Source organism: Gavialis gangeticus, unplaced genomic scaffold (assembly GCF_001723915.1).
Source record: "Gavialis gangeticus isolate Ggan-Ray unplaced genomic scaffold, GavGan_comp1, whole genome shotgun sequence".
NCBI lineage: Eukaryota > Metazoa > Chordata > Crocodylia > Gavialidae > Gavialis > Gavialis gangeticus.
Genome location: NW_017729034.1, coordinates 12,862,893 through 12,878,918, shown reverse-complemented (window position 1 = coordinate 12,878,918; position 16,026 = coordinate 12,862,893). Strand labels below are relative to the sequence as shown.

General features: G+C 46.4%; 1 protein-coding gene across 1 annotated transcript in view; it reads left to right on the top strand.

Moving 5' to 3' along the window:
* SPAG17 (sperm associated antigen 17) overlaps nucleotides 1-16,026 on the top strand; it is a 469,533-nt gene that overhangs the window by 151,054 nt on the left and 302,453 nt on the right. The window contains exons 9-11 of the mRNA XM_019526871.1: nucleotides 1,126-1,201; nucleotides 1,625-1,743; nucleotides 14,116-14,253. Coding sequence (XP_019382416.1) covers nucleotides 1,126-1,201; nucleotides 1,625-1,743; nucleotides 14,116-14,253 — 333 coding nt within the window. The remainder of the gene's footprint in view (nucleotides 1-1,125; nucleotides 1,202-1,624; nucleotides 1,744-14,115; nucleotides 14,254-16,026) is intronic.

Below are 16,026 nucleotides of genomic sequence, written 5' to 3'. Positions count from 1 at the left end.
CAACCACTGCCCTTAGCACCCTTAGATGCAATCCATCTAGCCCCATGAACTTGTACATGCCCAGCTTTTCTAAATAGTTCCTGACCTCTTCTTTCAGCACTGAGGGCTGTTCACTGCCCCAAACTGTGCTGCCAGGTGCAGTAGTCTGGTGAGTCTGCACCCTCAGTAAGGTTTCTTTAAAATACAGCCAGCTTTCCTGGACTCCTTTCCTCCTCAGCCTATCCTCCCAGGGGATCCTGCCCATCAGTTCCCTGAGGGTGTCAAGCCTGATTTTCTGAAGTCCAGGTCCATACTCTGCTGCTCTCCTTTCTTCCTTTTATCAAGATCATGAACTTGATCATCTCATGGTCACTGCTGGCCAAGTTGCCATCCACTTCTTCATCCCCCATCAGTTCTTCCCTGTTTTTAAGCAGCAAGTCAAGAAGAGCCTGGCCCCTAGTTGGTCTCTCCAAACAGTTGCACCAGGATGTTTTCCCCAGAGCTCTCCAAAAACATCCTGTATTTCCTGTGCACTGCTATATTGCCGTCCCAGCAGATGTCAGGATGATTGAAGTTCCCCCTGTGAACCAGGGCCTGTGATCAGGAAATGTCTACTAGTTGGCTCAAGAAAACTTCATCTACCTCACCCTCCTGGACTGGTGGAGTAACAGATACCCATCACGATACTACCCTTGTTGTTCTTCCCGCTAACCTTAACCCAGAGACTTTCAGCAGGCCTATCTCCAGTTTTATACTGGAACTCTGAGCTCTTTTACATTCAGCACAGTGTAATATTTTACATTACCCTGATCTTTTTCCCCCATGCCATAAAAATCTGTTGCAGAAAAGTTTGAATTTTGATTCTCTTTTGTAAATTGCCAAAGCTCCCTTGCAGAGAATTTGCCTTTATTTTTTTGGTAGGGGACCTGTTTGTTGAGCAGTTTGTTTCATTTTCCCCAACAATACTCTTGTTTTTAGTAGGGTCTCATCCACAGAGATGCTGAAAAGTCCCAGCACCCATTGATTTAATTGGGAAATAAAAACATTTATCATCTTGCTAGATTGAATGTTTAATATTTACAAGTGGCGAACCTCACATGGCTGCATCATTCCAAATTTGTGTGATCAGTATTTATATTCTTTTAGGTACATCCAGTTTTACAGACTGCCCCTCCAAAGAAGAAAGGCCAAACAGAAGAAATGCTACTAATATCACCACAAGGTATGTGGGTAGGCTTAAAGCACTAAAATGACTGTGTTGTTTGAAATTTTTCTTTCTTTGTCTTTTCACCTATGCATTTGTTATGTAATCTCAATATTTGTAAAATATTGCAAATTGTTGTAAAGTATTGTAAAGTATTACACACATTTGTAAAGTATTGATGTTGTGCAAGACCTACTGGGGTGACTAAATTATGGAAGCCACAGATCACTTGTAACTGTAGTAGTAGTAGTGATTGGCTTTACTAATCTAAATATTCCTGTTTCCTTTTACTGTTGTAAGTTATACAAGCATGAACTTGATTAGAATTTTAAGTAGGACTGATTACCCATTGATGAAGCTGGTCAAAAGTTTTCCAGATTTTCTAAAGAAAAGAGGTACATTTTCAGGAAAAACTTAATGTGCTATTTCCACCTGTTACAGTGGAAGAAGAATGCTTTCTGACTACGTATGTGGACATGAGGTATTATAATGACTTGCTGAATCAGATTCCTGAAGAGTTCATTTCCATTCCTTTAATGTTGAACTGCATGTTGGAACAAGTGAGTGTACCATCATATGAATATGCGTGTCATTCACACTGAGCATTGTTATGAGAACTGACTGAGGAGATAAATGAGTGAGCCTGAAGACAGCAGTGGTGTACATACCTGTACTGCCTAGGGAAGTTCAGGTGGAAGGGTCTGTGACTTGGATGCTCTTCTGCCTTCTCTTCCTTTGAAGGAAAGATTTAGGTTACTTGATCCTGTTTCAGGGTGTAGTTCATTCTCCCTGGGCATGTCTACATGTGCAGTTAATGCAACTGAATATCCTCTGGCTCAAATTGAGCCAGAGTAAACTAATCCCAATTGTACTATCAACGTGTGTTTAAGTGCAATAACTTACTGCACTGCCCGATGCCACTTGTATATGATGGGACTATCTGGCACTGCAGTAAATTAGTCTACTGTGCTCCTGTTGCTGTGCACAAGTAGAGATGGTGATGCTTTAATGCACAGCAGATTAGTCTGCTGCACAGTAAAGCATCCCATGCAGAGACACCCCCTGTATGACAGGCCACATATTCACTCCTTTGTGTCCCTTCCAACTCACCTTCTTAGTGAGGAGAGTATTAAGGCAAGCAATTCCTGCTTCTTTTTCCCTACCCAATATGTTTGGAGTTGCAATATGAACAGCTTCAGTCAGCCAAGCAAAAATCAAAAAGGGGTGTTATTCTCCCTCCTTACTTCCTTGCATAACAGAGTAAGGGCTAGTGCTTAATTAGCCAACACTAACTCTTGGAGAGTGGTGTTACACTCAGGATTCTTAGCATAGCCATGGAATGTAACAGTGAAATGAAAGTGATCACCATACTACATACTTGTCAGCTTCTCAGAGGACGCATCTACATGCGATGCTGTTCACGCAGGAGCTCGTTTCTACTTCACAGTAGCATCACGTGGCATGGAGTGTGATGTGACACTACTGCACCATAGTAATGAGCTACTGTGCAGTCAGCATCACCTAGAAGCAGGACTCAGGCTGAGAGACCCTTTTCTCTGAGCCTAAGCCCCATGACCACGGAGCTCAGGCTGTGAGATAAGAGTTTCCCAGCCTGAGCCCTGCTCCTTGAAAGTCACTGCTGGCTTGAATGGTGTCCAGGATTCCCTGCCTTAGCTGGTGCTAATCAAGAGACCAGCATCAGTTCAGAATTCTGGCCTAGCCTCATTACAAACACTACCTTTACTAAAAGTGTTTTTCCAGGCTAACTTGCAAATAAGGCATTAAATAAATCCTAACATTTCAAACATTATACATGTTAATGCAAAAAGTTAGTTCCTAAATGCGTAAGTTATTGCTAATAGGTTTCAAAGATCTTCCTAGGTGGGAAAGCATAGATAAATGGGAAATGGGAGATTAGGATCTCCCAGCCGGAGCCCAGAAACCACGGAGCTCAGGGTCTCCCAGCACCAGCCTCACAGTCACAGACCGGGTACTGGTGACTCCCTGCTGGCAGAGGCAGGGAAGCCTGTTCCCTGCCCTTCTCCGTAAGTGCAGAGCTGGGAGGAGGGTGGGGGGCAGAAAAAGCAGGCTAGGGAACTTGTCACCGCCCCCCCAGCTCCACACTCACGGTGTTCAGGGTGAGGGCTGGGAGCTGTCCTGGTCAGGGTCCCAGCCCTGTGCCCTGATCAGGTAATCAAGGCATGGGGTTTGGAAAGAGCTGCAGGGGTGGGGCATGTCCCAGCCCCCGTCCCAATCTACTGGTGGGGCAGCTATCAGTGAGTGAGCTGCTAGGTGCCCCATTGGCAGATCAGGGCAGGAGCTGGGACCTGCCCCTCCCCTGCAGCTCTTTCCAAGTCTCCTACCCCTTCATGGAGCCAGGGCTCGGAGCTCCCTGCTTCTGGGAGACATCTGTCTCCTGGCCCTGTGCTCCCTGCCATCCCCTGGGATAGCACCCAGGAGTTGCCTGGAGGTTCCCCTGGTGGTGATAGGGGCCCATTGAAGGGTTGCAGGAAACTGGGTGCAAATCTGCTCCCTAATCCCCACATATGTAGATACCTGCCCAAAAACACTTACTCTGAATTAGTTTATACCAGACTAAATCTAGGCCAGACTAAACACATGGTTAGACACTCCCAGTTTGTCCAAATCAACATTTTGACCCTGCAGGGCAGAACCCAGGGCTAGAGATATGAAATCCACTCTGCCCTTCTAGACCTCAAACGCCACAGAAGTGTCTGAATCCCCCAACATGATCAGTCATCTACAATAGATAGTTCAGTGGATCCAGGCTCTGACTGAGCAGCTGCAGGGGGGGTGGGGACCTCAAGCCTTGCTAGGCTGCCTGAAGGAGACACAAGGCCCAGGCTGGAGCCTGGTAGGTACTGTGTGAGACCCTTCTGAAAGGGAACAAAGCCTCAGCAGCAAAACATCTCCATTGGCAGGGGCCCCACCTGAACCCAAAGTCCTGCTCCCTGAGTGCTTCAGTGGGGACCCAAATAAGTTTCAGTGGTTCCTATATTAGTGCTACCTGCTGTTTATGCTGTGCTCCCATATCTATCCCACAGACCAGGCCAAGATAGGACTAATCATTATCCTGCTTGCAGGAAGTGCCCTGACGTGGTTATCCTCTCTCCTGGAGGTCACCAGTTCTCTCTTCGAGGACTTAGATGAGTTTTTAGATGCAGTGTCCTGCATGTACCCAGACCCCCTGCAATCCTAATCCACAGAAATAGTCCTCCAAACTCTGCAGCAGGGCAGCTAGCCCATGATCCAGTATGTCATGGACTTTCAGTGATTAGCTGCAGATACCACATGGAATGAGGCATCCCAGGTGCTCCAGTTCCTCCAGGTCCTAAGTCAGGAGCTGAAGGATGAAATTGCTTGGGTTAAGTCCCTTACCCACTTGGGCCCACTGATTGAGCTCTGTGTTTGGACTGACTACTGCCTCATTTAGACAGTGTCTAGAGTAGAGGGCCTCTGAGAAGGACCCCCACACAGAGGTGCTCTCCTGGAGTAAGGGGATCTGATCCAGATGATGGGTCCATACTCTGCCCCTGTACCCACATTGCCCCCTTGGTCTCAAAAGCAGGCTGCATATTGCAGTGGCTCCTTTCTCCATTGCTGCTCACCATGCACCTGTTCCACCTCACAATGTCCACAATACAGTTATCTGCTCTGGTGGGCTTGGCTGCCTCAGACAGTTGTATGGACATCAGTTTCACTAGAGTGAAGCATATTCCAGTAAGATGTAAGCCCCCTCTGTTAATGATCAAGTGGATTGATAACACTCCCCTCATATCAGGTTCCTATCCTTTTAAAATGCCCCACTCTGGGTCTCCGTCCAGAATCATATAAAGACTCTGCACTTTGCCTTGATTTGGTCCACAACTTGCCCCTGATATTGGGAAGTCCCTGGTTGGCCCTCCATAACCCACCAATTCACTGGCAGCAGAAAACTATCCAGTTTGAATCTGACTTTCACCAGAAATCTAATCTGCCACACCCAGCTTTCCCCCACAAAGGGGCGCTGTGCACCCTGGATCTTGAGGCTAGTGGTAGCCCAGGATGTGGTGTCCCTGAAAACAGGGCCTATGCTAACAAAGGCCCCAGCCCAGGAATCAGCCACCACACTGTCCTCCAAGTACTAGTACTTCACCAGTGTTTTTAGCAAGAAGGATGTGGACACCCTGCTGCCATATCAGCCCTATGACTCCTCTATAAATTTACAGCCTGGGGCTATGTTGCCCTTCAGTCATCTGTATCTATTACCTGATTTGGAACAGGGGGGTCCAACTCTGGTAATAGATAAGGGATTAAAGGATTAATTCACCCCTCCACATCCCCAGCAGGGGCACTCATACTGTTCATCAAGAAAAAGGATAGATCCGTACATTTGTGTTTCATAAACAGTTATAGTCAGGAACCATCTTCCCAGATGTTTACTGTAGAAGTTACTGGGGAAATTCCCATGCCAGATCAACCTTTTCTAGCAGATGAGTCTGAAGAGTTGAATTGTATTGAAGTAACAGAGGAAGTTTTGGAACAAATCCATAAACTGAATATTAATATGTCACCAGCACTGGATGGCTTTTACCCAAGAGTTCTGCAGGAACTTAAACGGTGAAATTTCAGGACTGCTAGCAATAATATGTAACGTATCATTACAAAGAGCCTCTGTACCAGAGGACTGGCTGGTTGCCAATATAACATCCATCTTCAGAAAGGGCTCCATAGGCAAATTTGGGAACTGCAGACCCGTGAGTCTTGCTTCCATCCCCAGCAAGTTGAAAGGAACTATCCTTAATAGGATAGTCATTTACTTAGACTTCAGGAAGGCCTTCGATATGGTATCCCACCCCATACAGGTAAACAAGTTAAGAGGCTGTGACTTGAATGATTACACAGTCCAGTGGGTGGGAAATTGGCTAGAGGGTCATACCCAGAGGGTGGTAGTGGATGGGTCGGTATCGACCAAAGGGCATGGGTAGTGGGGTCCTGCAGGGCTTGGTCCTTGGACCGCTACTCTTCAATATCTTCATCAGTGACTTGGGCAAGGGAGTGAAGTGTACTCTGTCCAAGTTTGCGGATGATACAAAACTGTGGGGAGAAGTGGACACACCGGAGGGCAGGGAACAACTACAGGCAGACCTGGACAGGTTAGACAAATGGGCAGAGAACAATAGAATGCGATTTAACAAGGAGAAATGCAAAGTGCTGCACCTAGGGAGGAAAAATGTCCAGCACACCTACTGCATAGGAAATGACCTGCTCGGTAGCACAGAAGTGGGAAGTCCTGGTGGACTCCAAGATGAACATGAGTTGTCAGTGTGACGAAGTCATCAGAAAAGCTAACTGCACTTTATTATGCATCAGCAGATGCATGACAAACAGAACCAAGGAGGCGATACATCCCATCTATCAGGCGCTGGTTAGACTGCAGTTGGAATACAGTGTGCAGGTTTGGGCACCACACTTCAAGAGGGATGTGGATAACTTGGAAAGAGTCCAGAAAAGGGCCACTTGTATGGTTAAGGGCTTGCAGGCTAAGCCCTATGAGGAGAGACTAGGGCACCTGGACCTCTTCAGCCTCCACAAGAGAAGGTTGAGAGGCGACTTTGTTGGCTGCCTATTCATCATGGGGGCGCAGAAGGGAATTGGTGAGACCCTACTCACCAAAGCGCCCCTGGGGGTCACAAGAAATAATGACCAGAAGCTAGCAGGGAGCAGATTTAGATTGGACATTAGGAGGAACTTTTTCACAATTAGAGTGGCCAAGGTCTAGAATGGGCTCCCAAGGGAGGTGGTGCTCTCCCCTACCCTGGGGGTCTTCAAGAGGAGGTTGGATGGGCATCTGGCTGGGGTCATCTGAACCCAGTACTCTTTCTTGTCTATGCAGGGGGTCGGACTCGATAATCTAATCCCTTCCGACCCTAACATCTATGAATTAATAAAAAATAAAATCAGTAGTCACATAAGCAAATATGATCTCCTAGGGAAGTCAGCATGGGGTTTGTATAAGGAAATCAGTGCTCACCCATCTGCTGGATTCCTTTGGGGGTGTCAACAAGTACATGGATAAGGGAGATACAGGTGATATGGGCCCCCAGTCTGGTTTTGCTTTGGCCCTTGCTTCAGCCATTTTTATCCAGCTTCAACCCTCTGGCTAAGCCTGACCAGTATCTTGAGCCCCTAGCCAGGCTCAAGACACTATCATGCCCTCTGCACTACTGGGACTTCTGGATTTCCCTGACAGTCCCAAACCCAAATCACCAGTTGTAAACTGTAACAAAGGGAAAAAGTACACCACCTGTAACATAAACTTAACCTGTTCTAGGTATAGCAAATAATATTAATAGTTCACTGTCTTGGAGCAAGGCTTCCCCTTACCCATGGTTGTGTCCCTCTGTAAAGTACCAGTATTCTGCTGGTAGTCCTGAGAGCAGCTCTAAAGTCATTCAGGTATTCTCCTGCAGTCTTCCTAGCCCCAAACTCTTTACCCAACAACTTGCAGAGCTAGACTGTTTCTGTGGCTCAAGCCTGGGGTTTATATACTGCCTAAGCCCTGCCCCTTCAGTGAGATGTCTCCTTATCCAGCCACAAGTGTTTCTTCTCAGAACCTAATGGCTGGTTGCCATGGCAGATTAGAACTGCTGCTGTATCATCCTCTTGCTGTTCAAGCCAGGCTTTGCCCTGTTGTCTTATTGTAGACTGCAAGGCCTGAGGTAAGCATTCATAGCCTCTGGTCTCCAACTGGCTATGAGTTCGTCCTGAGCTGAGTTCTCCTGACTAACAGCAGGTGCAACCTTTTACCCGGATGGGCCTCGCGTCTGCTTGGGCAGTGAGATTTTGCCATTGCCTGGCTTCTCTTAATGTTTTTCTCCTTAAAGTAACAGAAGCCTCAAGCTCTCTGTTGTAGGGATACATAGTGAAATCTCCAAGTTTCCAGATGATATTAAATGATTCTGGGTAGTAAAGTCCCAAGCTAATAGAGAGAAGCTGCCAAAAGATCTCACCAAGCTAAGTGAGTGGGCAGAAAATTGGCAGATGAACTTCAGTGTCAGCAAGTGTAAGGTAATGCACCTGAAAAAAATAACTTCAACTCTGTGTACACAATGCTGGGTTCTGAACTAGGTGGAAAGGGACCTTGGAATCCTTGTAAATAGTTCTCTAAAAATGTCAGCGCCATGTGCAGGGGTGACCAAAAGAGTCGGTAAAATGTTGGGTATCATTAAGAAGGAAATTGAAAACAAAATGGAGAACATTACATCCATGGTATGCCCACATTTTGAATACTGTGTGCAGTTCTGGGCCCCACATCTCAGAAGGATATAGTGGAAGTAGAAGAGAGTACAAAGAAGAGCAACCAAAATAATCAGGGACCTGCAGCAGTCACCATACCAGGAAAAACTAAAAAGGCTAGGACTCTTCCATTTGGAGAGGAGAAGGCTGAATCAGGGCAATGATAGAGATCTGTAAAATCATGAAGGGTGTAGACCAAAGTGAAAGGCAACTGTTGTTAACCAAGTTACAGAATATTTGAACTAGGGGGTACCTCCTGAAAGTATTAGGAGATAGATAGGTTTTAAGTAACAAGAGAAAGTACTTTATTTATGCAAGTTCTGGAATTAATTACCACAGAAGGTGGTGGAGATAGCCACGTTCTAAAAGGGACTAGATAAACCCATGGATGATAGATCTATGAATGGCTATTGAACTGCATGGTTGGGAGTGTTTCCTTTGGCATCTGTAACTTGATAAATGGTGGATGCCAGGGATGGTATAGAATAGATGTATAGATTCATAGATTGAATTCATATATTCATAGATTCATAGACTGAAGGGCCACCCATATGAGTAGAGGCTTGTATGGCAAGCTATATGAGGAAAGGCTGAGGGACCAGAGATTCTTCAGCCTGAAAAAGACAAATCTGAGAAGGGGACTGGGAAGCAGCTTACTGCTACATCAAGGAAGTATATCAAGGGCTCAGTGAACAACTCTTCACCAGGGCACCCTTAGGGAAAACCAGGAGTAACGGCCACAAACTCCTGGAAGACCATTTCAGGCTCAACATTAGGAAAAATTTACTCACAGTTAGGATGTTCAGACTGTGGAATAAGCTCCCTCCAGAGGTGGTGCAATCTCCTACCCTGGAAATCTTCAAGAGGAAACTGGACAGTCATCGTGCTGGGGTCACCTAACCCTACCTGTCATTTTTCCTGTCTGGTGCAAGGGGCTGGACTCAGTGATCTTCTGAGGTCCCTTTCAGCCTTACAATCTATGAATAGGGGATAAATTGCTCTACAGACAATCCAGTTCTGCCACTGTCAGACACAGGATACCAGGTCACAAAACACTTAGACACAGGAGTAGAGGTGGATGTCATTGTCCTGGATTTTAGGAAGGCCTTCGATATGATATCTTATCCCAGTCTCATAAATAAATTAAGAGGCTGTGACTTAGATGTTTGCACAGTCCAGTGGATGGTAAATTGGCTTGGGGGTCACACCCAGAGAGTGGTAGTAGATGGGTTGGTATTGACCTAGAAGGAGGTGGGTAGTGGGCAGGGCTTGGTCCTTGGACCTGTACTCTTCAATGTCTTCATTAGCGACTTGGATGTGGGCATGAAGTGTACTCAATCCAGGTTTGCAGATGATACTAAATTGTGGGGTAAACTGAACAGTCCAGAGGGTAGGAAACAATTACAGGCAGACGTGGACAGGTTGGAAAAGTGATCAGAACACAATAGGATGCAGTACAACAAGGACAAATGCAGAATGCTGCACCTAGGTCGTAAAAATATCCAGCACACCTACTGGTTTGGAAATGACCCCCTCAGCAACACAGAAGCAGACAGGGATCTTGGAGTCATAGTGGACTCCAAGAGGAACATGAGTCATCAGTGTGACGAAATCACCAGCAAAGCTAACCACACTTTATCAAGCATCAGCAGGTACATGACGAATAGAACCAAGGAGGCCTACAAATTCATTAGCAGGGCACAGAAAGGTATCAGAGGTGCTCTGTTCACCAGGGTGTTAGAACAGTACCTGCAGTGCCTTGTTTTTAAACTTCCATCAAGATGACTGGATCACCCTCCTACCCCAGCTGAGCTAGCTTACAGCAATCTGGACCACTTCTTTGCCCAGCACAGCCCCTTTTATGCTAATTATGGCCTCCACCCCTACTTCCATTGTACCCTCTGCCTCACTAACCCCTACAACTGTCAACCTGATGACCCACATGCAGCATATATGAGGACCTGACAAGCTATTTTCAGTAGGCAAGAGAGGCTTACAAGCAGTATGCAGACTAACACCACTTCAAAGTCCCTGTGTTTAAAGTAGGGGACAAGGTATAACCTGCCCAGCACTTGAAAACCAACCATCCCTCCACCAGACTCGATCACTAATACTTTGGACCCTACCCAATCACCACAGTTATCAGCCCAGTGGCCTTCTGCCTGAAGCTTCCTTATTCCATGCAGGTCTATCCTGTGTTCCACATCTCCCTGTTGAAACCATACACTGAGAACCCCTTTCCAGGAGCCTTCACTCCCCCTCCCTCACCTGTGCTTGTCCAGGGGCATGATAAGTTTATAGTCAAGGAGGCCCTTGACATCTGAAGAATGTGGGAAAGACTTTAATATTTAATTGACTAGGAAGGCTGTAGGCCAGCAGACCACTCATGGGAACCTGCAGAGAATGTGCATGCCCCTGACATAGTCTGAGCATTCCATCAGGCCCACCCAGAGAAACCAGGTCCAAAAACACCCAAAGGTTGCCCTAGAAAAGGGATTACTGTACTGAGGCCAAGCCAGAACCATTGACCCAGCAGGTGCCAACCAAGAGATTAGGGCAAGTCATCCCCAGAACAAGCACCACCTTCACCAAGGCCAGAGCAGTGCCCTGGTTCCAGCTGGGCTGAATGAAGCAATCAGGGCAGCCTATCCCCTGAAGTCACAGGCAGCAGGCCCCACTTGCTTTAACCTTTAAAAGCCAGGTCCTGCCCCAGTCTCCTTGTTTGGGCAAAGGTCTTTGGTCTTTGCTCCTAATCACCTATACACTTTTTTCATGGTGGCCTATTGACTCCTGGCTCTGACCCTGGCTTCTGACTCTGTTAAGACCCTTGGCAGTCCTTTATTCTGGTCCCCACTCATGGTCTGGTTTGACCTTCAGCTCTGACTTGTGTTTCTGCTGTGACTCTTGGTTTACCTTGGCTCTGGCTTCAGCTTCTGACCCCAGCTTATTCTAACTTTGGCTGTGGGTTTCCCTGCCCACCCCAGTGTAGCCATGATAATATAGGACATATGCAAGAGGCAAGGCTTTTTGTTGGTGATATCTTTTATTACACCAACTGTATGGTTGGGATAAACTTAGGCAAACTTTCAAATGGAGGGCATTTTTCTTCAGGTGACCTGTATAGTTGAGGTGACCTGTAGAAGAGTGCATTGTGTTCAGAAGGTTGTCTCCTATCTCAAACATTGAACCATGCAGTTGCTTCAGTAAAAGATACCATCCACCCTACCAGGGCTTCTTCAGTCCCCACTAGAGGAAAGAAGGGACAGGGCCCTTAAAGGAGCAGCCAGACAGGCTGGAAGCTGTACCCCTGAGAGCAAAAGGAAGAACCCCAGCAGCAGAAAGGTGAGGGGGGACTAGAAAGCCCTCTGGCTGGGGGAAAGCAAGAGCTCTGTTTGGAATAGGAAGAGAAGAGACCCAGATGAAGTGACTGGAGTAAGCCTGCAGATAATATAGGGAGGTCTAGCAGGCTACAGAGAAGGCAGGCTTGGTACTGATCCTATTCAGAAACTGAAGCAAAATCAGCAGCCTTGTGCCACCGTGGGTCACAGCTTACAATCCAGCCATTACTGTGGAGCAAAAGTCTCTGCTGTTACCAGATTTGCCCGTCACTTTGGGGTATGCTCATTTATTAGGGGTACGTTTCTGGGGTCTCTGTAGTTCTATAAATATGCTGCTTGTATTACTTGTATTTCTGTATGGAGCTGTATCTCTCCCTTTTGCAAGTCCTCACCCCCAATGGAGCCATCTTGCAGGACTCAGTTTCAATGGGGCTAAGTTCCTCCAATCACTGAATCAGATGCACATACACACACAGGTTAACAGGACATGTCTGAGCCAGGCCAGGTTATTCAGCATTGACAGGCTAACATCCTCATATGCCTTGAACTCACTTCCTCAGGGCAACAATAAAATGCAGTCTGACACAAGCACATGGGTTAACAGAGCACATCTGAGTCAGGCTGGGTTATTCAGCATTGACAGGCTGACACCCACATGTGCCTTGAATTTGGTTCATCCCTTATTTCAGAAGGACAGTAATAAATGCAGTTAGAGACACATACTAGCAGAGTACATCTGAGCAGGCTGGGTCTGATCAGCACTTTCAGATGATACCCTCACACGCCTTAAAACTCAACACATCCCAATTTCTTGTCACTATGGTCCTAGTAGTAACTCACTTGATGAGCAGACCTCACCATAGTTTTGGGCATTACAGGGATCTTTGACTTAGGTAAAAGAACAAATGCTGCAAAGCAAATGGGGAGGTCAAGGGGAAGGAAGACTAAGTGAGGTTCAGAGAGAGAGTATAGCAACCAACTTGACCATAAAAGTTATGTATTGCCAAGTATATAAATTTATGATGATACCAGTAGTAATAACCGTACAAGAGAGACAGACAAAACAGTTATAATATTTCATAGTTTCAGTTAGGTATTTGGGGAAGTCTAGATCAAGTTTGATCAGCAAATGTCAGGTTTAGAAAGCTGTGCGTAGAGTAAGAGAGTAAAAGGTTCCTGGAGTGAGAGAGAGAAAGAGTTGGGATCTCACCACTCAGCGAAGCTTGAACCAGTCGAAGTTCCAAGGTGTTTGTTGGAGCTTGCAGACAGGCAGAGCCCTCAGTATGACCAGTGGAGGGATTCCAGGCAGAAAAGGAGTGAAACTGGTGCAGCTTTTGGATGCAAGCACCAGGACAAAAACTTGAGTTTGGGTAGGAGTTTTTGTAGACAACTAACAATGCCTTAAAGGAAGAACACTAGGCTTGTTTATGGGTAACACTGCCTGTCCCCACCTATGAGTGGCTGGCTAAAAAATTCCCAATCCCTCTGCAGTAAGCATAAATTGAGATGCTATGAAGCAGCAGGTGGCTTGGGGCAGCTCCATGCCCCCAGCGCCCCATGCAAGATCAGACCTGGATCTCCTCAAGGGCCAGATCTGGCCTGTGGGCTATAGATTGCCAACCCCTGAGTTGGAAGCTTTAAAAGGAAAAGACTGGCCTGGGGAAGAAGAACCCAAAAAACTTATTTGCAGGGAGGAAGAGGAATATCAAGCGTAACAGCAAAGCCATGAACTCTGCTAACTAGATGCTCCTTCTCTCTAGTTACCAGCAGATGGAGTAGAATCAAGAAAAGGAAAGTGAGATAAGCACAGACACCTGGGGAGGAGAGCTGGCTAGGGCAGAGCAGGAAATGCAAGCAACATTGCACCTGGGACAAGGGAAAAGTATGAGCTTGTTATATCTACAAAAAGCCTTGCCTTTCACTTTACTAAAGACAATTCATATAAGATTCAGTTTCTTACGTGCAGCCATTTTTAATTGTCCCAGTACATTAAATTTTTCAAATGTTTTTCTGTCAGAAAGGTTTTCTTTCCTTTTTCATAATGCCATAAAATAGTGAAAGAATGTTACTATACTTTTCCAGAACCTTAACCTTCAATCAGAAGCCAAGTATTGGAAATTTCCGGTGAAAATTTCCATGTTTTACTTGTGCCTTTTTCACCCAATACTAAGAAAGAACTTATGAGGATAATGATTTTTGAGAAATTATGAATATGTGACTATACTTTGATACTCTTAAATTAAGCTGATTAGCAGTCAGTGCTGTAAAAAAAATCTTGTGTTTTCCTCTTTGTAGATTGTTGCAACTGAAAAAGACATTACACCACCAAGTTTGGTAGTCCCAGAGCCCCGAGAAGATGGCCTGGATCATAGCATTGCAGATCACATAGTCTCTATCCTTCCTTCACTTGTCCTTCCTGAGAGTGGAAAAAAGGTTTGTATTGTCTTTTTATTTTCAGAGCTCTTGATAGATCAATAAATCTGGTTTGGGTTGAAGCATTGTTACAGCCATGATGCACCACTGGCAGCATTGGCAGTGCTTTTTTCAGGGAGTGCACTGCCAAGCTCAGGGGGTGCATGTGCACCTACGTACACCCCCTACACATCACCAGTGAGCCAACTATATGTTTGGGAAAGAAGCTGGATGAAATTTGAGGCAGAAAACACCTTTCTTCAGCTCTGGGAAAGAAGTAGACACCAGCTTTTTAGTCATTGCCTGTGTTTAGTTCATTATTTTTAATGCCCAGTGGGCACATCTACATGTGCAATTAATGTACAGAAAGCTTCTTGTGCAGTAAAATACTGCACAGTAAGCTTTCCCTGACAGCGTGTCTACAATTGCCTCTCACCCTGCCCCCTTGTCTCAGGCAGCTGCCTGCTACTGGGCCCAGCTCCAATTGCAGAGCCCAGGTGGGGACAATGTCCCTTTGCCCCTGCAGCAGGCAGCTCCTGGCCCTGGCTCTGATCTTGGATCTGAGGCTGGGAGCTGCCTGCTGTGAGGACAAAGGGACATTGTCCTCACCTGGGTTCTGTGATTGGAGCTCACTGCTTGGGTTCAAACTGTTCAGGAACTGGGTACAAACTGTTCAGGAAGGACAGGCTGGGGAGAAGAGGAGGAGGAGTTGCACTTTATGTAAAACAGCTATATCATTGCTCAGAGTTCCAGTATGGAACTGGAGATAGGGCTGTTGAGAGTCTCTGGGTTAAGGTGAGAAGGGACAGCAACAAGGGTGATGTCATGGTGGGGGTCTGCTATAGACCACCAGACCAGGAGGGAGTGGTGGATGAAGCTTTCTTCAAACAGCTAGCAGAAGTTTCCCAGTCACAGGCTCTGGTTCTCATGGGGGACTTCACTCACCCTGACATCTGCTGGGAGGGCAATACAGCAGTGTGCAGGCAATTCAGGAAGTTTTTGGAGTGTTGGGGACAACTTCCTGGTGCAAGTGCTGGAACAGCCAACTAGGGGCCATGCTCTTCTTGACCTGGTGCTCACAAACAGGGTAGAATTGGTGGGGAATGTAGTAGTGGATGGCAACTTGGGCAGCAGTGACCATGAGATGATTGAGGTCAGGATCATGAGGAAAGGAAGGATGAAGGGCAGCAGAGTAAGGACCCTTGACTTCAGAAAATCAGACTTCGGCTCACTCGGGGAACTCATGGGCAGGATCCCTTTAGGAAGCCAGGCTGAGGGAGAGAGGAGTCCAGGAGAGCTGGCTATACTTTAAGGAAGCCTTACTGAAAGTGCAGGAACAAAAAATCCGGATACACAGGAAAACTAGCAAGTATGGCAGAAATCCAGTTTGGCTTAGCAGGGAACCTTTCAGTAAATTAAATCACAAAAAGCTTGTAAGAAGTGGAAACTTGAAGAAATAAATAGGGAAGAATATAAGAGTAGTGCTCAGGCATGCGGGGATGAAGTCAGGAAGGCCAGAGTGCAATTGGAATTGCAGCTATCAAGGGATAGGTAACAAGAAGGGTTTCTGCAAGTATGATGGTTGCAAGAGAACAATTAGGGAAAGTGTGGGTCCCTTACTGAATGCGGGAGGCAACATTGTGGCATGTCATCATGAGTGACCTGGAAGATGGCATAGAATACACCCTCAACAAGTCTGCAGATGACACCAACCGGAGGAGTGGGGGGAGTACACTGGAGGGTAGGGCTAGGATTCAGAGTAGCCTAGACAAATTGGAGGATTGGGCCAAATGG